Here is a 26526-nt window from a genome sequence, read left to right on the forward strand (position 1 = left end):
CTGCAACAAACTATGTATGATGTGTGTGTGTACAGTACTAAAACTGGAGATCTCTTAAATTGAAGATGTGCAAAAAACTGTAGAACTACTACAATAAACAAGCAACTAATGGCAGTATGGCACAACTAGACAACTGGAACATACTGTTAGTCAGTCATACTATGTTGTATGTTCCAATTGTCCAATAACACAGTCCAATGCCAATTCATTTACTATGTTCAACAACATGGTAAAGGAATTGGTCTATGCTATGGATTTATAAATCGATTTCAGTAAAAGTGGCAGATTGCGCTTTAAGAACAAAAGTTGCTCCGCTTTCTCACAGGAGAGACGGTTTCTCTTCTCGTCAAGAATATGAGATGCTAGACTGAATAGTCTCTCACTCTCTGTACTGGTGCTTGGGGCAGATAAATATCTGCGTGCAATCTGTGCAAGCAAAGGAAAATGTTGTTTGTTGATGCGCCAGTACACAAGGGGATTGTCACTTCTGGCGATAGGCTGTTCAGCTAAATAAATGTCCAGCTGTTGGGTAGCTGCACTTGTTGTTGCACTGCTATGGACCGGGGTGCATTCATGTAAAATTTCTTCAAACATATCAGATATGGAGGGAGTGTGTTCCTCTTCACTTGTATGCAACCGTTTCTTCTCACTTTCCTCTGTGCTACACCTCAAAACTCCTTCACCGGATGCTTCCACCACCTCCATTTGTGCCTGTATCATTTCCCGTGCACGCTGCTTTTTCTCAACATTAAAATAATGCTCTTTAAATCGAGGATCTAGAACTGGTGCAATGCAGTACAGAGGGTTGGACTCGGTGTCTTGAAACCGGTTGGTAACGGCCTCCAGTAGAGTGGTTTTAGCTGTTTTTATGCCATGGTCTGTTTCTATCTCTTTTCCTAGCAGACACTTCAGTGCGGCAATCAAGGGAATAACTTCAGAAATGGAAGCATTAGTTGAGCTTATTTCTTTTGTTAACTGTTCAAATGGAGATAGAAGAGACAAACTATTTTCAACTAACATCCACTGATGTGCACTCAGTGTTGCCGGCAGCTCGTAATCTGCAATGTATGCAGCTAAAACACGCTTTTGTTCAAAAAGACTTTGCAGCATATAGTAGGTGCTGTTCCAAGGAGTGGCTACATCTTGCTGCAATCATTTCGGTGGCATTCCAAACTGTATCTTCAAAGCTTGTAATCTGGAATAAGCAAGCGGAGAATGCTTAAAGTGACCCACAATTTTTCTTCCTTATGATACAATATCAGATATGGTGCGCTGACTCAGCAATCCTTCATTCACAGCCAATTGCAGCGTGTGTGCCATACACGGTATGCTTTTAAGTTCACTGTCCTTCATTGCCTTTTCCATGTTCCATGCATTATCTCGGACAATCAAATGCACTTTAGACTTCTCAATGTGCCAAGTGTCAAGCATGGATTTTAAAGTGTCAGCTATTGCTGCTGTAGTATGTGATCCAACAAACTCACGTGCGTTAAGTAGGATGTTTTTCAATTGAAATTTGTCATCTATCCACTGCGCTGTCAGGCTAAGCATGCTCGTTGGACTGACGTCTGAGCTCCAAATGTCGGTAGTAAAACTGATTGCTATGATGTCGGTAGTCATGAGCTCTTGAACGTGTTTTCTAACACTGCAAAACAATTCAGGTAGACAGGTATCTGCAAAGTAGCGTCGGCTTGGTAGTGAGTAACGCGGCTCAATATGTTGCATGAGCCTACGGAATCCAATGTCCTCCACAACAGAGAATGGCTGGTCATCTAATGCAATAAATTCCATAATTTTATCTGTTTATGGCACGAGCTTTGGGACTTTCAAATTTTTTAACCTTTTTAAAGACCGTGGCCACAGATGGTGTTGAGCCTGAGTCACTTTTTGGAAGTGGCACTGTTTTCTTGTAATCTGAATGCTGAACTGGATGTCGTGTTTTCAGGTGGTGTATCAAACCTGTTGTTGAAAAATGCCTTGGCACTGTACCCCCTCTTGAAATTTCTGCTGAGCAAAGACTACAGATTGCAATTGGGGTCTTTATCAGAAACTTTAAAATATTTCCACACTGCAGACATGGTCCACCTTTGCTGGTAGCGCAGAATAATAGCATAGAGTGATCTATAGTGGGAGTGAAATCTGAGGGGGAAAAGAAAAAAAAGGACAAAATCAATTTAAAGAGGGATTCCACCTACAAAAAAAATATTAAAAGCCAGCAGCTATAAATACTACAGCTGCTGACTTTTAATAAATGGACACTCACCTGTCCCGGGTTCCAGCGATGCCGAGGCCGAACGATCGCTCGGCTCTCGGCTGCTGCCGCCACCATTCTAGGTGAGGGAATCAGAAAGTGAAGCGAATCGGCTTCACTTCCTGGTTCCCTACTGCGCATGCGCGAGTCGCGCAGCGCAATAGGAATTCTCTGCGCTGTCTCTGAGACCCGTGTGTGTCCCAGCAGACAGCGCGGCAGGACAGGAAATGGCGTAGACTCCCACGGGAGTCTATGCCCGGAAGTGGGTGTAAATGCCTGTCTTTGACAGGTATCTCCACCCCTCTCCCCCCTGAAAGGTGCCAATTGTGACACCGTAGGGGGGGAGGGTTCCGATCAGCGGAGGTTCCACTTTAGGGTGGAACCCCGCTTTAAAAGCTAAACCCCAGGAGGCAGCTTTAAAAAATAACAAACTATCACTTTTTTTTTTTAAACGCTGCAGCTCTTGCCATGCAAGGTAGTTAATAATATGTCTGCACTGCAGTACATCTGACTTGTACCAAAAAGATAATATAATTGCACTGATTAAATTTCATTGCAAATGCTATATTTAAAGCGGAGGTCCACCCTAAAGTAGACCTTCCGCTCATTGGAACCCTCCGGCGCCACAATTGGCACCTTTCAGGGGGGAGGGGGTGCAGGTACCTGTACAGTACAGGTATCTGCACCCACTTCCGGCGTAGATTCTGCAGAAGGTACGCCCCTTTCTGTAGAATCTACGCCCCTTTCCGAAGGCCCCCCGCTGCCTGCTGGGAAACACACGGATCCCAGAGACAGCGGGGACCATCCTTATTGCGCAGCGCGACTCGCGCATGCACAGTAGGGAACCGGGAAATGAAGCCGAAAGGCTCCACTTCCTGATTCCCATACCCAAGATGGCGGCGGCAGCACCCGAGAGACAATCGAGAGATTGGCTTCGGGTGCCGACATCGCGGGCGCGCTGGGCGGGTAAGTGTCATTATTTTAAAAGTCAGCAGCTGCAGTATTTGTAGCTGCTGGCTTTAAAAAAAAAAAAAAACGGCGGACTCCCGCTTTAATTTTTTTTAGCTATTCTGCAGTATAATATACTATAACTTCATGCGCTTGTTGTTGTCATTGCATTTGTCAGCGTAGTATTAACTAAGTTATACATGATTTGTTGAAACATGACAGTACACAATAAAATAAATAATATATAGTTATTAAATATAATATATATCATGTTTTAAAAAATCATGTGCTTGCTGTCATGTCAGTGTGCTATACTATACCAAAATGACAAATTCAATGACAACAAGGGCATACATTTTATAGTATACCAGTACTACAGAATAAATAGCATGCCATTCCATTTCAAATCAGTTTTATATAACATATTTTTTTTGCTACGTCAGATGTACTGTAGTGCAGACATATTTAATACCATACTGCATGGCACAAAAGGCACAAAGGCGTAAGTAATACATGTTGTTTGACTGCTATGACAGTTTCAGTAGTATAGTAAAATAAATTAGTTGGATTGTTTGGCAGTTTAAGGCAAAAAGGCAATGCATTGCTCACCGGCGAATAGTAGTAATGGTAGCCATCCAGGAGGGACAGTGCCCACTCTTGTACTTCAGTATGCTATGTGCAGCCCTCTATGAAGCCGTCTCCCGGGTCCCAGCAGCGTCTCTCGGGTCCCAGCAGCGTCTCTCGGTTCCCAGCAGCGTCTCACAAGCACGAGCAGCGTCCGCGGGGAAGGTGCCAGCGTCTCAGCAGGGAACGTGCTTACGAATGCGGCGTCTTATCCGCGAGGAACGTGCAAGCCGCCCACAGAACGAGTGATGTCATCCGAAGTTTCTCCCACCGCTACTGCGCATGCGCGATTTTTGCCGCCATTATCGGCAAGAATTCTCTTTCGGCAAAATGCCGAAAGGGCCATTTTCGGCCGATATGTTTCGGCGGCCGAAATTTCGGTGCATCCCTAGTTGTTATTTCAAACACCCACTGTGTCTAATCTAAAGGTTGTCCAACATGTATTCATACCCACTGTGGTAGACACTGCTTGCCTGTCCTGCTCAGATATCACACATACATGGCAATTAATAATAGCCTGATTAGACACACAGGACCTGCCACCAGTGCTAAGTGATTAATTAGTGTGGGTATTTAAAATATTTGATGGAAAACTAATTACTTCTACAAAATTGAAATGTCATATCCTATCAAAGTGTGAAATTTGTTGTTTAATTAGATGAGCGACTTATTATAGTGAAAATCAAAATCAAGTTTCATAAAGGTTTATTTTTTTCACTACAACAGAGAATTACAATGTACATGGAAAATGACATATTTATTCTGAACTAATCTAGATTATAATTATTATTTAGTGCATATAAACCACTAAAGGCTTTTTTTTTACTCATTTAAACACAGTACTTTGCAAAACCAATTAGTTTGAGCATGCAAACTATTATTTATCTAGGAAGTAGATGATGGACTGTATACTGTTGGACAAAATATTAGTGCTATTACAGGTCAAAATAACAGTCGTAGAGTGTTAGCTTTGGATTATTGCAGAAATTGTCTAATCTAAATTATTAAAGATGCAGCTGCTGACTTTTAATAAATGGACACTCACCTGTCCCAGGATCCAGCGATGTCGGCGGCCGATCGATTGCTCGGCTCTCGGCTGCTGCCGCCGCCATTCTAGGTGGGGGAATCAGGAAGTGAAGCATTGCGGCTTCACTTCCCCGTTCTCTACTGCGCAATAGGAATGGGCACACACGGGTCCCAGAGACAGCGCGCTGGGACAGGAAGAAGCACAGACTCCCGTAAATGGGTGCAAATACCTGTCTTAGACAGGTATCTGCACCCCCCTCCCCCTGAAAGGTGCCAACTGTGACACCGGAGGGGGTGAGGGTTCCAATGAGCGTAAGTTCCACTTTAGGGTGGAACCCCCCTTTTAAAGTCTGAAGATCTGATCTAGGTCAAAATAAAAGTTACTTTGTTGTAACTATTATTGTAACAATCTGTTACAAGTGCTAAGAGTTTTTCTATGTAGAAAGGATATCTGTAGATTATTGTACATATATCCTTTAGACCAGGGCTTGACAAATTTGCTTGGAATCTAGGAGCCAGCTTAAAAAGTTAGGAACCAGGTCGGTAACGGCGATCCGGACCTGTCCCTGGCCTGACATGGAGACGAGTGAGGGGAAGATAGCGCCGCCGCCGCCCTCCCCCCCCGTCTCCAAGTCATTGCCCGTAGCTCTTAGAGGGACATTTTATTTATTTTATTTTTTTCAAATGACAATTTTTTTTTTAAATTGCATTTTAGTGTAAATATGAGATCTGAGGTCTCTCTGACCCCAGATCTCATATTTAAGAGGACCTGTCATGCTTTTTCTATTACAAGGGATTTTTACGTTCCTTGTAATAAGAATAAAAGTGACACAAATTTATTTTTAAAAGAACAGTGAAAAAAAAAAAAGTTAAAATAAGAAAAAAAAAAAAAAATTTTAAACGCGCCCTGTCCCGCCCGCATATGAAAGCGGTGTTCAAACCACAGATAGGAGGTATCGCCATGACTGGTAGAGCGAGAGCAATAATTCTAGCCCTAGACCTCCTCTGTAACTCAAAACATGCAACCTGTAGAATTTTCGCCTATGGAGATTTTAAAGAGTAAAAGTTTGTCTCCATTCCATGAGCGGGTGCAATTTTGAAGCGTGACATGTTGGGTATCAATTTACTCGGCGTAACATTATCTTTAACAATATAAAAAAATTGGGCTAACTTTACTGTTGTCTTATTTTTTTATTAAATAAAAAAATTTTCGCCAAAAAAGTGCGCTTGTAAGTCCGCTGCGCAAATACGGTGCGACAGACAGTATTGCAACAACCACCATTTTATTCTCTAGGGTGTTAGAATAAAAAATATATATAATGTTTAGGGGTTCTAAATAAAGGGAAGGAGATAGGCACGCAATAAAAAAACAGGCAGAGGAAGCTCCATTAGCATTGCTGGTTGTCATACCAACAGCCACCACAAGAGGGCGCCAGATTCCAGAAGGAATCATAGGACCGAAAAAGGCCTCAAAGCCTCAATTACCGGCCGCCGGCGGAACGGCTTGACGCGATCACATCAGGGGGGTCCACGGAGACAGGATACCCCCAGCTGTGCTGCCCCAGGTGCCAGGTCGCTAATTCTAGTCGCAAATGCGACCTGGCGCCTGGGTTTTGTCGAGCCCTGCTTTAGACCCCTTTCACACTGAGGCGCTTTACAGTCGCTATAGTGCTAAAAATAGCACCTGCAAAGCGCCTGCAAAGCGCCTCTCCTCTCTGTCCAGAGGGCTTTCACAAGGGCAACTAGTGTCTGGCTCATCCATCTTAATTAGCCTGAGTTATTTAAGCATATCAATAATTCAGGTATGAGTTTTTGATATTATCCAAAATAGTTGTGGTACAATTAGGTACAGAGATACCATGTAGAGTTCGCTGATGGTCCTACTAACATATTTCCATCTGGTTAGGATAATTCAATAGCCTGAACCTCTCAACAGACACCCTGGGCCCAGGGTTATAGCCATGACATTGCCAAAGACTATTAATTGGCAGCCCAGAAGTCCAAATTTTGCGTGCTAATCAGACTTCTTTTGGTGGAGCAGATTATTACCTCGATCTACGGTATATATTTTTATATAGGGAATGCCTTCTTTTTTCCTTCTCTTCCTTGTCCTAGAAGCACACAATTTCAGATGGGCAGACTCGGTTCTCCATTCTTAGGCTCAGTTCCTACAGTGCCCTTCTGGTTCCTTCAGGGGCGCCTTGGCAAAATGCCTAAAAATTGCCCCAAATTACCCAAAATTTGTCAACAAGCTAGGGAGTGAATCAAGCATGGCTTTTTGTTCCACAAACCACAGGTTTTTATTGTGTAGCATTACAAACTTGGTCACTGTGAGGTCCAGCCACTGGCATCCTAACCAGCCAATGAGGTAATGGGTTGTTAAAGAGGATGTCAGGCATCTGCATCCATGTTTGCCCCTCTCCATCAGCAGTGGGGTCACTTTAGTCACCTTCTGATTGAGGCAAAAGAAGAACACTATAATACTAGGCCTCAAGACTGTGCGGAAGTTTAAAGGGTGCCTTGGCTGAAAAAAGGTTGAATAACACTATTCTAAAATTATTGCTGATACTTTATTCCATGCATAAGGAGCCTGAAATGATCCTCTTCCAAGAAATCTGTTTTAATGTATTTACTGTTATCATAGCAGCAGCCCTGAATCTAAAACCAAAGAGCTCTCCATCACATTCCACAAATCCTTATCGACCTCAGTCCTGGATGTTGACCACTTTGTGCATGCACTATAGCCAATAGACAGCCTCAGTTTTTGGAGGATGTGCCATCAGGCATGCTCTATGACCATTGTGTGCTTTGGACACAGCTGATCACAGATCGAGGTAAAGGGCAATCACAGCAGCCCTTTACCATGTGATTAGCTTTGCCCAATCACAGCTGTCACAGTGTAAACAGTGGTTTGCCTGTTATTTGGCTCGCCTTTCCTTACACAGAAACTGTGTGAGAAAAGGAGAGCTGATCTGTCAGGGCACAGTGAGTGCACCATCTACACTGATAATCAGTGCAGCCCAATCAGCTGCACTTAGTTTTAACTTTTAGGTTTTAGTAACAAGTTTTAATTAAGTTATCCATAGCCCCTCTTTTGGAGATGAATTGCAACTGATCTTTGAAGCCTGGAAGCCATGCATTTAGCATACAACCGTGTCAATACAGATTAAAGGGACAGGCCAACATTTTAACATACTGTACGGTTCCTGATGTATTTTGGTTTTAATAAAATCTAGGCCTCCAGGTAAGGGCATTGGGGAAAGTTAATTCTATTAGAAAAGAGAGAAAGGCTCATTTTATTAGTTAGTTACTATAATGCCGTGTACACACAACCGGACTTTGACAGCAAAGTTTCGACAGAACAAATCCATCGGACAATTTGATCGTGTATGGGCTTCATCGGACCTTTTCTGTTGGAAAATCTGACGGGCTTTAGAAATAGAAACTGGTTCCGGCGGTAAGATTTGAAACATGTTCTATCGAGCAAACTGCTCGTCTGTATGCAGGTCTAACGGACCAACAACTATGCAAGGGAAGCTATTGGCTACTGGCTATTGAACTTCCTTTTTCTAGTCCCATTGTACGTCATTGCGTTAAACAATTGGACTTTGGTGTGATCGCGTGTAGGCAAGTCCGTTTCAGCGGAACTCCATCTGAACTACGTCGAAAAGTCCGTCGAAAAGTCCGTCAGAGTTCATTCCGACAGAAAGTCCGGTCGTCTGTACGCGGGATAAGTTTTATACATTTGAGAGTTTTATAAAACCTTGGAATCAACCCATCATTTTTACCCAAAGGAGTTATTTTATTTTAGTCGAAGTTCCTCCTTTTCAAACACAGCTTACAGAGAGGCAAAAATGTCTTATAATGTAGTCCTATTATGTAGTATATGCTGATCCATAGATCCCTTGCTGACTATTAGAAGGAAAAGATTTGTTAAAAAATACCATAATACATTATAAGATTCAGAATTATGGTTCTAATGCTAGAATTTTGGCAATAACATTAGAATATTTTTATTTTATTTTATTTTTTTATGTTTAAACCATCTGAGTTGTAGGAAAGCTTTCAAAGACTTTTTGTAATGCAAGTAGCGCATAAGCGGAGAGACCTGTTATGAAATCACATATTATTTAAGAAACAGCTTGTTGGGAAGTTAAATCACGAAGAAAAGAATCATTTGTCACAACTGTTGATCACCTTGAGTTTTAGAAAAACAAGGGTGTGATCAGGCTCGATGAAAGATCTTATGTCAACAGTTGGTTTACAACTGTCCATCAGTGCAACCTCATCAGTGCACATCAGTGAGGAAGAGAAATTACTTCTCTGCAAAATTTTACACAGAAACTAAGAAACACGTTTGCTTGTTTTTTTTTCCAAAATATTTGGACTTTTTCCTTTATTTAGCACAAAATAAAAAACCCAGTGGTGATTAAATACCACCAAAGGAAATCCCTATCTGCCAGTGTTGCATGACTGAGCAATTGTCATTCAAAATGTGACAGCCCTGAAAGCTGAAAATTGGCCTGAGCAGGACAGTGGTGAAAGTGCCCAGTACTGAAGTGGTTAAACAACACTCTGAGGGCCACTACCTGTTTATTAAGGTCTAACTATGTAACAAAATTCCCTATTGTCGCTTTTTATTTACTAAACCAGGAGAATTATAAATCATTTATAGTACACATATCCTGGTTTAGAGACTTTGCTGAGTTTAGTTCTTATGGTACATAACTGACCATTGACCTCTCTAAGAACAATAAACACAACCTCCTTAAAAAATAATTAACTTACAAATGATCACCACTCGCATCCTTTTCCCCAAGATAAAAACAATATATTTTACTCCAATACTCATTGAACCTACTAGACCAGTGATTCTCAACCAGGGTTTCGTGGAACCCTAGGGTGCCTCCAGGGGTTGCTAAGGGTTCTTTCGGTATTGGGCTATTTCTGCCTCTCGGATAAGTTCCCACCAACACCATTGATCTTTTTAGCTATCTCTTAGGAGGTCATTCTTCCCGATGGCCACAAGTGTAAGGAACATTCTTCCCACTGACCATCACACTAATGTATCATGATTTGTAGATTTCTAATTTTTAGCAGGGGTTCCCTGAGACTGGAGAACTATTTCAAGGGTTCCTCTGTGTTGAAAAGGTTCAGAAAGGCTGTACTGGACACTAGATACTTCTTTACTAGCCACAGTACATTAGCTTGTAAACCAACTGTTGACATAAGATCTTTCATTGAGCCTGATCACACCCTTGTTTTTCTAAAGCTCAAGGTGCTTAACAGTTGTGACAAATGATTCTTTTCTTCATGAATTAACTTTCCAACAAGCTGTTTCTTAAATAATATGTGATTTCATAACAGGTCTCTCCGCTTATGCACTACTTGCATTACAAAAAGTATTTGAAAGCTTTCCGACAGCTCAGCTGGGTAAACGTAAAAAAAAAAAATATTCTAATGTTATTGCCAAAATTCTTAACCAACCGCAGGCTTTAGAAATTGCAGATACATGTCACCTGTCCCTGGAGGCTCCAGTACAATTGTCCAGCATTAGAACCATAATTCTATTATGGTAATTTTTCACAAATCTTCTCCTTCTAATGCCGCGTACACACGATCAGACTGTCCGGCGGACTTAGCCCGGCAGACAAACCGCCGGACTTTGAAGCGGAGGTCCACCGGACTTTCCGAACAAGCGGACCTGCCCACCCACAACCGGACTTTTCTGGCGGACTAGGTATAAGACCCTTATCCGAGCACGCAACCCGGCCGGTCAGGAAAGGGGGTGGGGATGAGCGAGCGCCCCCCCTCCTGAGCTGTACCAGGCCCTCAACATGGGGGGGTGCTTTGGGAAAGGGGAGCCCTGCGGCCCCCCACCCCAAAGCACCTTGTCTCCATGTTGATGAGGACAAGGTCCTCTTCCCGACAACCCTGGCCGTTGGTTGTCAGGGTCTGCGGGCGGGGGATTTATCGGAATCCGGGAGCCCCTTTAATAAGGGGGCCCCAGATACCGGCCCCCACCCTATGTGAATGAGTATGGGTGTACCCCTACCCATTCACCTGGTGAAAAAAAAGTAAAAAAAAAAAAAACACAACACAAGGGTTTAAAATAATTTATTGCACAGCTCCGGGGGTCTTCTTCCATTTTAGGTGGTCTTCTCGCCGGACTCCTCCGCTATCTTCTGCTAGCTCTTTTACTAGTGGAGGAGCCCAGCTTTCTTCTTCGTCGCTGCCGTCCGAGGGTCTTCTTCCGATTTCGGGGGTCTTGTCCCCCTCTTTGGTTCTTCTTGCCGGGCCACCGCTTTCTTCTTCCAGCTCTTTTACTAGCGCTGGCCCGGGCTTCTGTCGCCGTCATCACCGCTGTCGCCGCCGCCTTCTCTTCTTCTTCCTTGAGATGTTGACTCAACGCTCTCTCCGCAATGACAGGGACATGTTGCGCGGCGACTTATATAGGGACAATGGGCGGGGTCACCGGGTGATGTCCCCACCCATTATGATGTCACAGTGCCAGAGGAGTCCGGCGAGAAGACCCCCCAAGACGGAAGAAGACCCCCGGAGCTGTGCAATAAATTATTTTAAGACCTTGTGTTGTGTTTTTTTTTTTCACCAGGTGAATGGGTAGGGGTACATTGGGGTGGGGGGCCGGTATCTTATTAAAGGCCCCCCTTCCCCAAAGCACCCCCCATGTTGAAGGCACGCGGCCTGGTACGGCTCAGGAGGGGGGGCGCTCGCTCGTCCCCACCCCCTTTCCTGACCGGCCAGGTTGCGTGCTCGGATAAGGGTCTTATACGGACATTGGGGGGACCCCCACGCAGTTTTTTTGGCGTAGAGCTTACCCTTTAAGTCCATACCAGGTGACGGGGCCAGCGACGTGTCAATCTCGCCACAGAAGGCGGTGACATTGACCTCCTGCGCTAGTCCCGTCTACCTAGAGCCGCGTTCAAAATGAACGGACTTCTCTCCGTGTGCGGGAAAGTCCATTCATTTCAAAAGTCCGGCGGGCTAGCACACAGACGGTCGGATTGTTTTTTTGAGTCAAAACTACTTTCTAAGTCTGCCGGACTTTTGGGACAAAAAAAAGTCAGCCGGAGCCCACACACAGGCGGATTGTCCGGCGGACTCTGGTCCGCCGAATAGTTTGATCGTGTGTACGCAGCATTATAGTCAGAAAAAGATCTATGAATCAGCATATACTACATAATAAGACTGCATAATAAGACATTTTGCCTCTCTGTAAGATGTGTTTGAAAAGGATAAACTTAGACTAAAATAAAATTACTCCTTTGGGTAAAAATGATGGGTTGATTCCAAGGTTTTATAAAACTCTCAAATTTATAAAACTTTTAGTAACTAATCAAATAAGCCTTTCTCTCTTTTATAATAGAATTAACTTTCCCCAATGCCCTTACCTGGAGGCCTAGATTTTATTAAAACCAAAATCCATCAGGAACCGTACAGTATGTTAAAATGTTAGCCTGTCCCCTTAATCTGTATTGACATGGTTGTATGCTAAATGCATGGTATCCAGGCTTCAATGATCAGTTGCAATTCATCTCTAAAGAGGGGCTATGGATAGCTCAATTAAAACTTGTTACTAAAACCTAAAAGTAAAAACTAAGTTCCTCAAAAAGTGGGACTTTAATGGACCAAAAATGCTCAAGGAGTAGAGAATTTTGTAAAATTACAAATGTATTACAATGTATCACCAAATTTAATACAACTGACACACATGATAATGATGAGGACAAACATGGAAAACAAACAAAACAAAAAGAATGAAAGCCCAGATCAAAAGTCAGAAAGACAGAAGAAATCCAACACGGTAGAGGTCTTCTTCAGGGTAAATGGGCTGACATTTTCCAGATCAATACATGCAATCTATAATATCAATAAATACATAATTACAAACACATATAAAAATTCATAGTGTGAAATAACTTCTACCATAAAAATTATAACAAGAAAGAAAGGAACAAAATGTGCATGCAAATATCCATACTGACCTCATGTGTCTTATGTCAATGTGACTAGAATGGCAATGAAGCGGTATGTGACCAGGGCAAAAGGGAAAACTAAGCCGTAGCCAACTCAGAAATCCCCCCCCCCCCCTGTTCATCTGAAGCTGCCTCCCAAAAGGGGGCCTGAGTAGCATCAATGGAAGATCCAACAAGAATCTGGGTATATACAGAAACAAAAATGAAAGGGAGTAGACAAATAGTAAATAGGTTATACTATAAACCAGGCATGTCCAAAGTCCGGCCCGAGGTCCGGTTTTGAACGGTCCGCCTGGCTATCAGGGCTGTCAGATGAGCGATCCCCTGCCGAGCTGTACATCATCACTATGAGAAGCTCCTCAGCCCCAAAAGTGAAAGTAAAGTGCAGAGGAGTGTGCTGTGCTCTCTGCTTCCCCCTACAGTGCAGTACCCAGCTGAATGAGGAAGCTGGAAAGGTACTGTACTATGCTACAAGCTAGATTAGTTTTAAAAGTGCTTTATTCATGTGTGTGGCCATGTGTCTGTCTGTGTGTCTGTCTGTATGTATGTCTGTGTGTGTGTCTGTCTGTCTGTCTGTGTGTCTGTCTGTCTGTGTGTGTGTGTGTCTGTGTGTGTGTGTCTGTCTGTCTGTGTGTGTGTGTGTGTGTGTGTCTGTCTGTCTGTCTGTCTGTCTATGTGTGTGTCTGTCTGTCTGTCTATGTGTGTGTCTGTCTGTCTGTCTTTGTGTGTGTCTGTCTGTCTGTGTGTGTCTGTCTGTCTGTCTATGTCTGTGTGTCTGTGTGTATGTCTGTATGTGTGTCTGTATGTGTGTGTGTGTGTGTGTATGCATGTGTGTGTATGTGTGTGCGTGCATTTGTCTGCATGTGTCTGTATGTATGTTACTTTTAATCCAGACCCCCCCCCCATTCCTGTACCATCAGAACTGCTTTTGTAGGGCTTGTGTGTGATAGCAGCCAGGACTGCTGCTCCTCTGCAAAGCAATCCATGCACAGATCGCTTTTCAGAGGCATTTGAAAGGCGGTAAAGAGGCATTATGTTGCCTCCCCACCACCTGTTTTAAGCCCGTAAATGCAGCATCACTATAGTGCAGGCCCATTCACCCTGGGTTTACCTCCAGCTGCAGCCATATCATGTGTACACCCCAGCTGTTCCCTCTGCAGCTAAAGGGGAGAAGTTGGAGGTGGTAAAAACAGCTTAACCATGTAGTTTTACTGCCCCTCCAACCTGACATGTGAACAAGCCCTTGGTTTCACATCTGTGTGGCTGCGTGTAGGGAAGCCCATTCATTCCAATGGGCTTCCCTACCCACAAAAATGCAGGGAAAGAAGTCCCCAATCTTTTCTTTTTTTTTTTTATTGAACTGCACCAAAAGCACCCCACGTTTTCCAATGTGGGTTTTTTTCCCAATTTTTTTTTGCCGGAAATTCTTTCTGTTTACATTCATCTTTCATCAGGGAACCCCGCTGACAGCTGAGGACTCATCGGTTGTTAAGGATGTGGCTGCTGGCTTCCTGGCCTGCTTCTTAGCAACTGGCTTTATACAGTGAATTACATTACATTATTATATATGCCCTCAATTATCTAAAAATCTACCAAATGTGATTGACTGCTCAGTCTAAAATTCCCGGGCCTGTTTTTAATCCCAGCCCCGGCCTGGTTAGAAAAACATAGTTGAGTTCCAAAATGTCTATTACATGTAAAGCCCAATTAATTTCAGTATTCTTTTACTGCCAGCACTATGTCTTCCCTCTCTGACACCCTGTGACCTATTTTGACAAATTCTTGAGCGTAATTATGCACATATATCAGATGGTTTCAGGAATTATCTACCAATAACCCCACTGGGTAACCCTCTTATCATTGCACCAAGATTGTGTTTCTAGTGTTAAAAAAATTAATCTTTTTCATAGAACAGTTGTACTTCTTGCCTTTGGGATGCTCATAATTCCAATGCCAGAATGGAAGTGGTCACTGAGGGAGTATAAAACCAGGCAGGAGAATTTTAATCAGACTTGTGCTACATATATTTGCATTTGACTCTCAGGAATTTAGAAGTCTGCTTTCTTGAGCTGATACAAGAGGAGTCTAATGCCCCATACACATGGTCGGAAATTCCGATGGAAAAAGTCAGATCGGATTATGTTGTCGGAAAATCCGATTGTGTGTGGGCTCTATCGGACTTTTTCTGTTTTCTGTTTTTCTGCAACACATGGTCAGAAAAAATTTGGAGACGAAACCTATTGGCTACTGGCCAAGACTTTACAACCCCTTTAAGCCCCCTTTGCTTTTGGTGGGTGCTACCACCTGCCAATCGGGACCCATTTATGTACAGTATATGGGGCCACTCTGCAAGTACCCTGCAACTGGATGCTTCTGCGAGGTCCGCAGGGTTAAAGCAGGTGGTGAGAAAGCAACAAAACGCTGCCTGCTTTATCCCCTTGTTTGCTGTACTGCACAAGGTTGCAGGGCACTTGCAGAGTGGCTTCATTCACTTGAATGCGTCATGCTTGGCAGGTGCTACACCCACCAGCTATGACAGGGCGTATAAAAATATGTCTTAACTATGGGGTTTTACCACTACCCCAAAATTCAAATGTAAATTAACCTTTGCTGTTCCCTGTAAGGCTGCTTTCACACTGATGTGCCACAGTTTACCTGCACTGCAGTGCAGTGCATTTGGGAATTTCCCGGGTTAGCTTGCCTACATTCAGGAGTTTTGGTGTGCTTTCAAAAAGTGAACCAAACCCACAGGATATAATAGAAGTCTATGGTTAAGTGCAGCAGCACACCACTGTGAAAGCAACCCTACACTATTATGCTCAGTGTATTGCTTCACACTGAACTGAATATCTCTTCTTTCCTGCTGCTGGCACCACTCTGAAAACTGCTAACTGGGATAAGAGATGGAGTGCAGTTGGTATCACTCCATATGGGACTGGAGCCAGCACTACAGAGGAGGCATCGGCTTATGTGGCTCTTGCTCCCTACTATAGCTCCAACTTTACAAATAGTCTCTCTGCATTGCACTCTGTTTGATGCTCTGGGGTAGCTGATCAGCAAGCCCAGACCACGATCTACCAGTCACCTGGCCGCGATCTACAGGTTGTTGACCCCTGCTTTTAAAGGCATGATTTGGCTTCCTTCAAGTATTCTTTCAGGTTGATCTTCTTTCTTGTCTTACTGAGTTAACCCTTTATCGTGCTGTTTCTTCATACACTGTTATGCTTTACAGACCCAACAAAACCATCAGAACCAACTTGCACTCCTTGAATAGCTTCAGACCAGACTTATAATGGTTAATATACTTTACTGAAGAAGTGTGGCACAACAGTTCAATATGAACAATGTCTTTCCTCTAACCCTAACTATATTAGTGTGTAGGGATGGGCTGAACACCCCCCCGTTCGGTTCGCACCAGAACAAGCGAACAGGTAAAAAATTTGTTCGAACACCGTTAAAGTCTATGGGACACGAACATGAAAAATCAAAAGTGCTAATTTTAAAGGCTCATATGCATCGTATTGCCCCCCCCCCCCCCCCCCCGGTACAAAATTTAAAGGAGTATTACACTTTTATTGTTTCACTTTAAGCATTATTAAAATCACTGCTCCCGAAAAAACTGCCGTTTTTAAAACTTTTTTTTTTGCATGGATACATGTCCCCTGGGGCAGGACCCAGGTCTCAAAACGCTTTTTATGAAAATTACTTGCATATTAACCTTTAAAATTACCACTTTTGATTGCTCTCATAGACTTTTAAAGAGTGTTCTGTGGTTTTTGAATTTGCCGTGAACACCCCAAATTGTTCACTATTTGGCAAACAGACAAACAGCCAATGTTCAAGTCGATCTCATGTTCGACCCCAACATAAAGCCCATCCCTATTAGTGTGGCACTCAGGCATACTTCCATGAAATGAGCGTCCATGATGGCATTGTCCATGACTTGGATGTCTCTGAAAGTCCCAGCCTCAGAACTAAGCCTTTCCCCTTTTTAAAGTGCAGGTGGGCTGGCTAAGACCAATAAATCCAGGAACTAAGCCTGCAACAGTTAACTCTTATCCCGGCCTGTGCCAGTCGCTATCTCCCTAGTAGAAATACATTTCATAAACAAAAATCATAAAAAACCTGCGCTATTGTGCAAAACATTAAAAAAACATGAAAAACTGCCGCCACCTGTACAGTTTGATATAGCACAGTTCCAAAGCAAAAAATTCATACAAAGAGTTACCCTAAAAGGTATTGAATCAAACACAAAATAAGAAAAAATTACATTATTGTCCCAAAAAGGTGAAGAAAGAGTCTTGTGATAACATCCACCATCCGCCACCTTAAATAGTAGGATCCAGTGTTATTCCCCTCCACCACAGACAAAATGGTCGCTTACCAGATTGCACAGACCTCCTATCACGGAAGGTCAATGTCACTTGTGGCTCTAAACCCAGCCAGGGCCTTTAAGCATCCAGTAGTCTCTTAGGGCATATGGAATCCTCATCCAAAAAACAATATCACAAACGATACCCAAAATATAGAAAATTGCCATAGTGTAAAAATCCTTATACCTTTATGGTAAACATAAAATATTGCACTTACGATAAGAAGAGCATATAATCGCATTAGAGTCAAGTTCAAGCTGACCGGCTAATCGCAGCTACCTGTCCTTCCGGGATTCGAGAAGTGCAATAATGTCAGCACGTCGCTGCGCCCTACGCGTTTCATCATAATGACGTCGTCCGGAGCACTTGTGATTGTGATTTTTACACTATGGTGAGTTTTTTAAATTTTGGGGATCGTTTGTGATATTGTTTTTTGGATGGGGATTCCATTTGCCCTAAAAGACTCCTGGACATGTAAAAACCCTGGCTGGGGTTAGAGCCACAAGTGACCTTCTGTGATAGGAGGTTTGTGCAATCTGGTAAGCGACCACTTTGTCCGTGGTGGAGGGGAATAACACTGGATCCTACTACTTAATACATTTCAACCTGCCTACACACATGAAACTGTGGACATGCTTTGGCCCTCTACCACCAGCCTCCTGGGAAGTATGTCTTCTAGGATACCTCAAGGATACTCCTGCTGAAAAACTCTTTCACATTAAATGCTTGAAAAAACATTCTGCTACCATGGGGAGACCCCAACGTCCGCTAGTAACAACCTCCCTTTTTAACGTTTATTGCATTAAAGATTGTTTATTGTGTGTTATTGGAAAAGCAAAATGAAAAAGAAACAACTTCCAAAATATACATTTATATGAAGAACACAGAGAAATTATGCACATTGCACTGTCAATATCCCATTCAGGATTCAGCAAAAAAAAAAAGACAATGACCATTCCTTGGTTTCCATCTTAACCTATGTGGGTTATTATGGCTTTAGTTCTACTACCAACTCTCAGTATGCATAGATGGTTTTCTTCAAAAAACACCTCTCCCTAATTTAAGATAATTTGGCTTCTAGTTTCAATACTATTCCCTCCATCTAAATGGTTGCAAAAACGTTACTATAGTAGCCAACATTTACAGATTCATTTTACTACCATACCAGAACATCTGACTTGGTATCACTCCTAATGTGCTAAATATATACTGGGTGGGTTTCTGCAGTTTATAAGTTGTTTAATAATAAAGAAATAAAAGAAAGCATTAACAAAAATTGATTTTATTACTAGAGACAAATCTGCAAAACCTTATGGACATCGTTTCTTGTTACATGTCTAGGCACCATGTCGTGTACAGTTCCGGAAAAGGACTCTGAGTTTGAAGATTCAGCAGAAGAGGATCTTGGGATGAGTAAGATGCGTATTAACTTATTTCATGATTTAGGGTTTCTTTTTTGTTCTCATTCATAACTGCTGCCAGATACTTCCTGTAGAAATGGGGGAGGGGGTGGTCTTTGTATTCTTGCACTGTTTATTGATTGAAGATTAATTACAGATATGTCAGTGCCCCTGCTTACCTCTGAGAAGATGGATGAAAGACACAGAGACCATTGTGATTACCTCCTGGATGCTATAGATGAACAACTCGATCAGCTACAGGTAGGAATATGGTAATTAAGCGTGTCTACGTTGCATTAGGTGCAACAGAAAGTAGTGACCTGGGAGGAAAGACATTCGTAGTTGAATAAAGGTTCTGATTCGATTTATTCTTGGTGACTAGTTAAGCAGGAGATTGTTTAAGGCAGGCATGTCAAAATGAAATGAAATGATGGGCTAAAATAATCAGAATTAGTCTTCAAAAGAGTCATGCTATTTCTACTGATGGCCATACATACCTAATCCCAGAAAAGATTATAGCCATAGTTAATATTCTAATATTAATTGCAATTTAGCTTATTTTAGGAAAATGACCATAAGATATTTCCCTACATATTCAGCTGCAAAATCATGTAAGAAAATCTATCCTTTAACCAGCCGATAACAAAGAAGGAGCAAAGAGGCAGCACAGAGCACAAAAAAGCAAGTTTGACATGCCTGGTTTAAGGTGTTATAAGTAATAACTAGGTGGCAGATATACACTCTTGTATTTTTACCTTGATATATAGTCATGCTTAGTTATAGGAGTTGAGAACATCTTGTGTTGGCGCCATTGTCTAAGGGAAAATGTTAGGTCTTTGTATTATTGTCAAATCTGTCTGACTTCAGCTTGACTATACAGTGCCTTGCAAAAGTATTCACCCCCCTTGGCTTTTTACCTATTTTGTTACATTACAGCCTTTACTTCAATGTTTTTTTTATCTGAATTATATGTGATGGATCAGATGAGGCAGCACATAGACCTAAGGTAACCCTGGAGGAGCTGCAGAGTTCTACAGCAATGACTGGAGTATCTGTACATAGGACGACAATAATCCGTACGCTCCATAGAGTTGGGCTTTGTGGCAGAGTGGTCAGAAGAAAGCCATTACTTTCAGCAAAACTCAAAATGGCACGTTTTGAGTTAGCGAAAAGGCATGCAGGAGACTCCCAAAATGTATGGAGGAAGGTGCTCTGGTCTGATGAGACTAAAATTTAACTTTTTGGCCTTCAAAGAAAACGCTATGTCGGCGCAAACCCAACACATCACATCACCCAAATAACACCATCAGTTAAACGTGGTGGTAGCAGCATCATGCTGTGGGGATGTTTTTCAGCAGTCGGAACTAGGAAACTGGTCAGAATTGAGGAAAAGATGGATGGTGCTAAATACATTGATATTCTTGAGCAAAACCTGTACCACTCTGTGTGTGATTTGAGGCTAGGACGGAGGTTCACCTTCCAGCAGGACAATGATCCCAATGACAATGACACTTGAGTGGTTTAAGGGTAAACGTGTAAATGTGCTGGAATGGCCTAGTCAAAGCCCAGACCTCAATCCAATAGAAAATATGTGGTCAGACCTAAAGATTACTGTTCACAAGCACAAACCATCCAACTTGAAGAAGCTGGAGCAGTTTTGAAAGGAGGAATGGGCAAGAATCCCAGTGGTAAAATGTGGCAAGCTCATAGAGACTCATCCAAAGCAACTTGGAGCTGTGATATCTGCAAAAGGTGGCTCTACAAAGTATTGACTTTAGGGGGGTGAATGCACATTGACTTTTTCTGTTATTTTGTTCCATTTCATCTTCAGGGCATGTTCTTTAAATTAAATGATGCAAATCCTCAAACAATCCATGTTAATTACAAGTTGTGAGGCAACAAAACACGAAAAATGCCAAGGGGGGTGAATAATTTTGCAAGGCACTGTAGCTTGTCTTGTCTTTTCCTTCTAAATCAATTCACATTAAGAATTCCAGGTATGGATAACTTTGCATATATCATACCTGTGGGGTCCACTGTACTCTACTACAATGATCTCCAATAATTGTTGTCTGAATGGAAAAGGTTGAGAGGCGGCGCAGTGACATCACACTCTCCACCTCATCCAATCAAATAATGCTTTGCATTCTTTAAGAAAATTATCCATACCTGGAAATCTTTTTTAACAAGAAATAGTCTGTGTTTGACTGATTGAAGGAAACATTTAAAGAGAGAATATGGTTGCTATCATTTCTGATCTTCTGAAAATGATAGTTCTCAGTCTAGCTGTTTCTGATCACAATAATTGTTGCCCACCGTCCAAGAACAATCTTGCAGAAAACAGAGTAAAGTTACACATCGGAGCTGTGTACTTGCTCCCCAAATTTTTTTTACATGGTTTTCTCTAGAGTGCTGCTGGAGCATATGTAGTTGTCTGTCAGGCATCTGCAAGAGGACATTTGGTCCAAAACCTACCGTACTTTTATTTTATCCTGTTTTTGCTTGTAAAACTTAACATGTTCTGACATTTTTTTTTTTTGCATTATCCCATGAATTGTAAAATAGTTATACTTCCCAGAGGAAATCCCTTTATCCCTCTGTTTGTTTTTCAGTCATGCTCCATGCTCAAGGCTTCTCTCAGAAACACTGATGAGACCAAAGGCACAAGTGCAGCAGGTGAGATCCTTAAAAGCAGTATAAAACCCAAAACCAAAAATGTGATATATTGCAATTTAACAATTCTTAGATGTGGTGGCTGCATTTGTTTTCTTTTTTTAGGCATTTTTTTCCTTTATTTTAACCTGGTGATCTGGACAGTAAGTCTGGTGTTATTCAACTTCCTTTAACAAATCAAGCTATCCAGCAAGAGTGACAGTGGGATGAGAGAGACCATTTAACACTGGCATATTTATATAAAAATGAGTAAAAAAGGAAGTGTGAGCTAGACAAAGGTATATAAACATACTCATGTTGGCACCATTCCACTATTGAATAGATTGGACCACAAAAAACTATTGCTGTAAGGGTGCATTTACATGCCAGCACTGTGCTCCATTTAGCATGTGTCCGCATTTTGACAGCGGACTGTGGCGGACTCCTGATGGTGCTATGGGTGCCCACATGTAAATGAAAATGGAAATGACATCTGTTTACATCAGGCTTCCTCCAATCTATTACATTTAGGCCAGGAAAAACCTCAAAGGGTGCATTCCATTTTTGTTTTTCTTTTCAGTATTCAGAGGCAGGCAGATGTACCGTATTTATCGGCGTATAACACGCGCCGGTGTATAACACGCACCCCAAGTTTAGGAGAGAATATTAAGGAAGAAATCTTTTAGGAGGGAAGTTTAAGGAAAAAAATTTACATTGAAATGCCCATCAATGCAGCCTTATCAGTGTCCATCTGCACCCTTGTCCATCATTGCGGCCTTGTCCAGTGTCCATCTGCAGCCTTGTCCATCATTGCGGCCTTGTCCAGTGTCCATCTGCAACCTTGCCCAGGGCCTTGGCAGCCTTGCCCAGTGCAGCCTTGCCCAGTGCCTTTGCAACATTGCTAGTCTAGTTGCAGCATTGCCCTGATTTAAAATTGGTGCCGACTGAGCGGAGAGGAGCCAGCTGAACCGAGATACACAAAGCCGAATGTACTTCGGCTAGACTCGGCTCTGCTCACAGTCCCGCCCACCTCCACTGATTGCGAGAGGAGCGAGCGCCGACAACATACAGAAAGCCGAGTGTACTTTGGCTAGACTTAGCTCTATGTAATTCTACAATGCTGGCACACACAGGAATGTATTCTTTTCAAACTTGACAGTGGCATTGGACTTACCCCCTCAACTGGCAGTGCTGTTGATCTTTAGCTGTAGCTATTTTACTAAATTGCTATGTCTTTAGTTGAACTTAGGACACAAAAACTTTCCTTAAAATATATTCCTTGATAGCCACAAAGAAAATATATGTGTGTGAGTATGTGTGTATATATATATATATATATATATATATATATAATATATATATATATATCCTCTTTGCAATGCACCAAATGTCTTTGTAAACACAGTTGTTTCCTTGTAAAAGTAACAGTGAGATCTTCACTGTGCTGCTCATAGCCTGTGCAGAGAGCAGAGCTGTTGGATAAGCCTAGCAGGCTCCACCCACTATAGTCTGCCCATAGAAAAGGACAGGGAGGGGCGGATACAAGACCTGTCACCCTGCACAAGGAGACAGAGTAGCAGTGACCGGTCTTTATTACGGAAACTCCTACACAAAGGCAAAGCTTCATGCTGGATTATTTCACAAATATAAAGCGCTGCACAAACTGTTGGCGCTATATAAATCCTGAATAATAATAATAAAAATCTAAAGAAATACTGAAAGCATGCCAAGATTCAAGTAAAGCCGCGTACACACGGGCGGACTGTCTGGCCAACTTAGTCCGCCTAAACACATTTCAGCGGACAGTCCGCTCGTGTGTGGGCTTCAGCAGACTTTTTCAGCGCGCAGTCTGGCGGACTAAGTATTTCGGAATTTCCGTAATATTGTCCGTCAGACTTTGGTTAGTAGGCTAGTTCGACGGACTAAGTATGGCGCATGCTCAGAAAGGATTTACACAGCGGAAGGTTGCATTGCTGTGTATTGGACTTCCTATTTCTAGTCCCGTCGTACGTGCTGTACACGTCATCGCGCAAGCTTTCGACGGACTGTTTGTGCATCCGTGTGTGGTCAAGTCCGTTCATTCGAAAGTAGGACGGACTGTCCGTCGGATTGTCTGACGGACTAAGTTGGCCAGACAGTCCGCCCGTGTGTACGCGGCTTAAGAATACCCATGCCTTTTATATTTAGACAATATTTGTTTATCTCCGAGTTCACCTTTAACATGTTTATTATAGCACAACATGAATCTGTTTTAATTAACTAATTATATACTGACATTATTACAACCTATCATATCATCTGATTTATCTTCAGCCCAAACTATTCTTTTAGTATTACTTTGTATTAGTTTTGGATCTGCTGTTCAAAACTCTGTTGAGATGTCTTTTGGTGAGGACAAAGCTCCAATAGTGAAACAGACAGCAGTAAAAAAACACTTTTTTTTTAGCCAATAACATTTTGAAAGTTTGAAACTATGAATTTAAAGTATATGTTTTGGGAAGTGTTGTGCAGTCATAACACAGTGTTATGTAATCCTAACACATTCCCTTTGCTAGGGTGTCAACACTGCACAACATGTTTGGCAGGATAAAGCACTGGGCACTCAGGATACTTCTTGAGGTGTGCATGTGCTGTAATTGTTTAGTTCTAATTGTTTAGGAGTTGGCACTCTGCTGGCACTCAGTTTGCAGAGTTTATTATGACTTTAAGACCTATTCTGAGCTGGCATACAGATAGATGCAAGTGCATAGAATGTGGCATGTTTGTGCTGGGAAACTGATTTCAGTGTGACAGTATCCCACACAGGACTCCTTGGTTACAATGAAGTCAAGGGCTGCCAGCATCCTAGCAACCAGTGACCTCTCACTGACCCCATTCAGCTGCTGTCTCATAGCTTTTCCCAGGTAGTTGAATTTAACCATATGGGTGAGGATGTTGGCTGTTGTAATTACCCAAATTTGGGAATGGCCATATTTGGAAGATTATGGGAATCTCCCAGCCTGCAGCTGAATAGACTGGTGATTAGCCATTGGTTGTTATGATGCTGTCGGTTGCATGAGTTGAGAACATCCTGTGTTGGCCCCATTGTCTAAGGGAAAATGTTAGGTTTTTGTATTATTGTCAAATCTGTCTGACTTCAGCTTGACTATACAGTGCCTTGCAAAAGTATTCACCCCCCCTTTGGCTTTTTACCTATTTTGTTACATTGCAGCCTTTACTTCAATGTTTTTTTTTTATCTGAATTATATGTGATGGATCATATGCAGCACAGAGACCTAAGGTAACCCTGGAGGAGCTGCAGAGTTCTACAGCAGAGACTGGAGTATCTGTACATAGGACGACAATAATACGTACACTCCATAGAGTTTGGCTTTGTGGCAGAGTGGTCAGAAGAAAGCCATTACTTTCAGCAAAACTCAAAATGCACGTTTTGAGTTAGCGAAAAGGCATGCAGGAGACTCCCAAAATGTATGGAGGAAGGTGCTCTGGTCTGATGAGACTAAAATTTAACTTTTTGGCCTTCAAAGAAAACGCTTTGTCGGCGCAAACCCAACACATCACATCACCCAAATAACACCATCAGTTAAACGTGGTGGTGGCAGCATCATGCTGTGGGGATGTTTTTCAGCAGTCGGAACTGGGAAACTGGTCTGTCCCAGTGATGCTGTCTGTTGCATAGCTGACAGGGTCCTAGCAACCAGTGATGTAGGAGCACATTCACAGTGGGCAGAGCTTGATGGGAAATTCTTGAGAGGCTATTCCCCCATCAGATCCACCTGACTTGTGACTAATGAAGGACATCAGTGTCGAATGCCATAGCTATTATTCAGTCCAGTAGCGTCTATGGGATCTGCTTTAAATCACAAGAGAGGTGGACCCGATGGAGAATTAGTTCGCTATCTGGCTCTTCCCGCCCCACAACAAAACTTCTCTCCTGCTGTGCCTTTGTGTGATGGGTGCAGTGGCTGGGAAAGGATGTCAGTAATTCTGATTTTGTGATTTTATCAGCCTCAGTGTTTTTGAGCTGTACTGAGGATGGAGCCCCCGATACATGAATCTCTCACAAGCACCGACATTTCTTTTTTTCTCAAACAAAAAGGTTTTTATTGAGCATAAGAAATAAAACATACATGTTCCATGCAAAATAAGTACATAAGGACTGCAGATATTAACATATAAGGAATCAATTCATTGTACACCACATTAGATATACTGATATATCTCTTACCTACGCAGTCAAATAAAACATTATTAAACATCGTGAGGTACTGCCTGACAATCATCATTTTGCGATCTTTAAATTGCTTTGCACGTATTCTGTCAATTGCTAGAATATTCGGTCCATAACAAGGTTTACCCAGAACATCTAGCCAGGAGGGCCATAATTAGTCAGATTTGCCTCGTTTGCCCATGTGTTGATAGATAAGTTTCTCTAGGCGAATGGTTTTTCTTATTAGATTAATCCATTCTTGCACTGTGGGATGTTCTGTAGACTTCCAGTACCTCAGAATTATTTTGCACGCCTGAAAGAGAGTCCTGGCAATAGCCTGTCTACGAATTTCCTCTATTGGGAGAATGTCTAGAATACCCAGTAAGCAGTGTTTAGGGTCCTCTGGAATCTGGATCTGAAAGACCCCTATTAAGAGTATCTGTAAGCTTCCTTCAATATAAGTGTAGCTTTGGACATCTCCATAGAAGGTGTATCAAATCCCTGTGATCCCTACAGCATCTGGTACAGGTGGAATCCAATCTCACCCCTATGCGGGCCAATCTAGTCAGTGTATAATGTACTCTCAAGATTATATATATAACTGCAACAGGCGCTGAGCCACATTCAAGGAGCACTGAGGAACGGCCTGCAGGGCTTCCTCCCACTGCTCCTTCTCAAAGGCCCCAGCATCCTTCTCCCATTGAGACACCACCTTGAGAGTCAAGTCCTGGAGGAAGAGATTGAGTAGCATAGCATAACATGATATAAACCCTTTGTACATGGTGACCTCAAACAGGTAATTAAAGACAGGTGTAGACTCCAAAGACCATTCATCCACTCCCCTTTTGGCCCTGACTGCATGCTGAAGTTGCAAATAATATAAATGCATGGATGAGGGGAGCCTGAAGTCTGCTCGGAGTTCTGAAAAAGTCCTTCATTTTCCTTTACAGAAAACCTGTGACATATGAGAAATATATTGTTTCCATTTTGCGCCATATTGCAGTTTCAATATTTCCCAAAATTAATTATTATCCCAGATGGGGCT

At 42.4% G+C, this 26526-nt stretch overlaps 1 protein-coding gene across 1 annotated transcript in view; it reads left to right on the forward strand.

Annotated features, from left to right (window-relative positions):
• Positions 1-26526, forward strand: part of LOC143940588 (uncharacterized) — a 54833-nt gene that overhangs the window by 11695 nt on the left and 16612 nt on the right. The window contains exons 2-4 of the mRNA XM_077462106.1: positions 18561-18632; positions 18777-18880; positions 21232-21295. Coding sequence (XP_077318232.1) covers positions 18566-18632; positions 18777-18880; positions 21232-21295 — 235 coding nt within the window. The 5' untranslated portion in view covers positions 18561-18565. The remainder of the gene's footprint in view (positions 1-18560; positions 18633-18776; positions 18881-21231; positions 21296-26526) is intronic.

Source organism: Lithobates pipiens, unplaced genomic scaffold, assembly GCF_037356315.1.
Source record: "Lithobates pipiens isolate NorthernLeopardFrog02 unplaced genomic scaffold, aLitPip1_a1.2 Scaffold_3, whole genome shotgun sequence".
Lineage (NCBI taxonomy): Eukaryota > Metazoa > Chordata > Amphibia > Anura > Ranidae > Lithobates > Lithobates pipiens.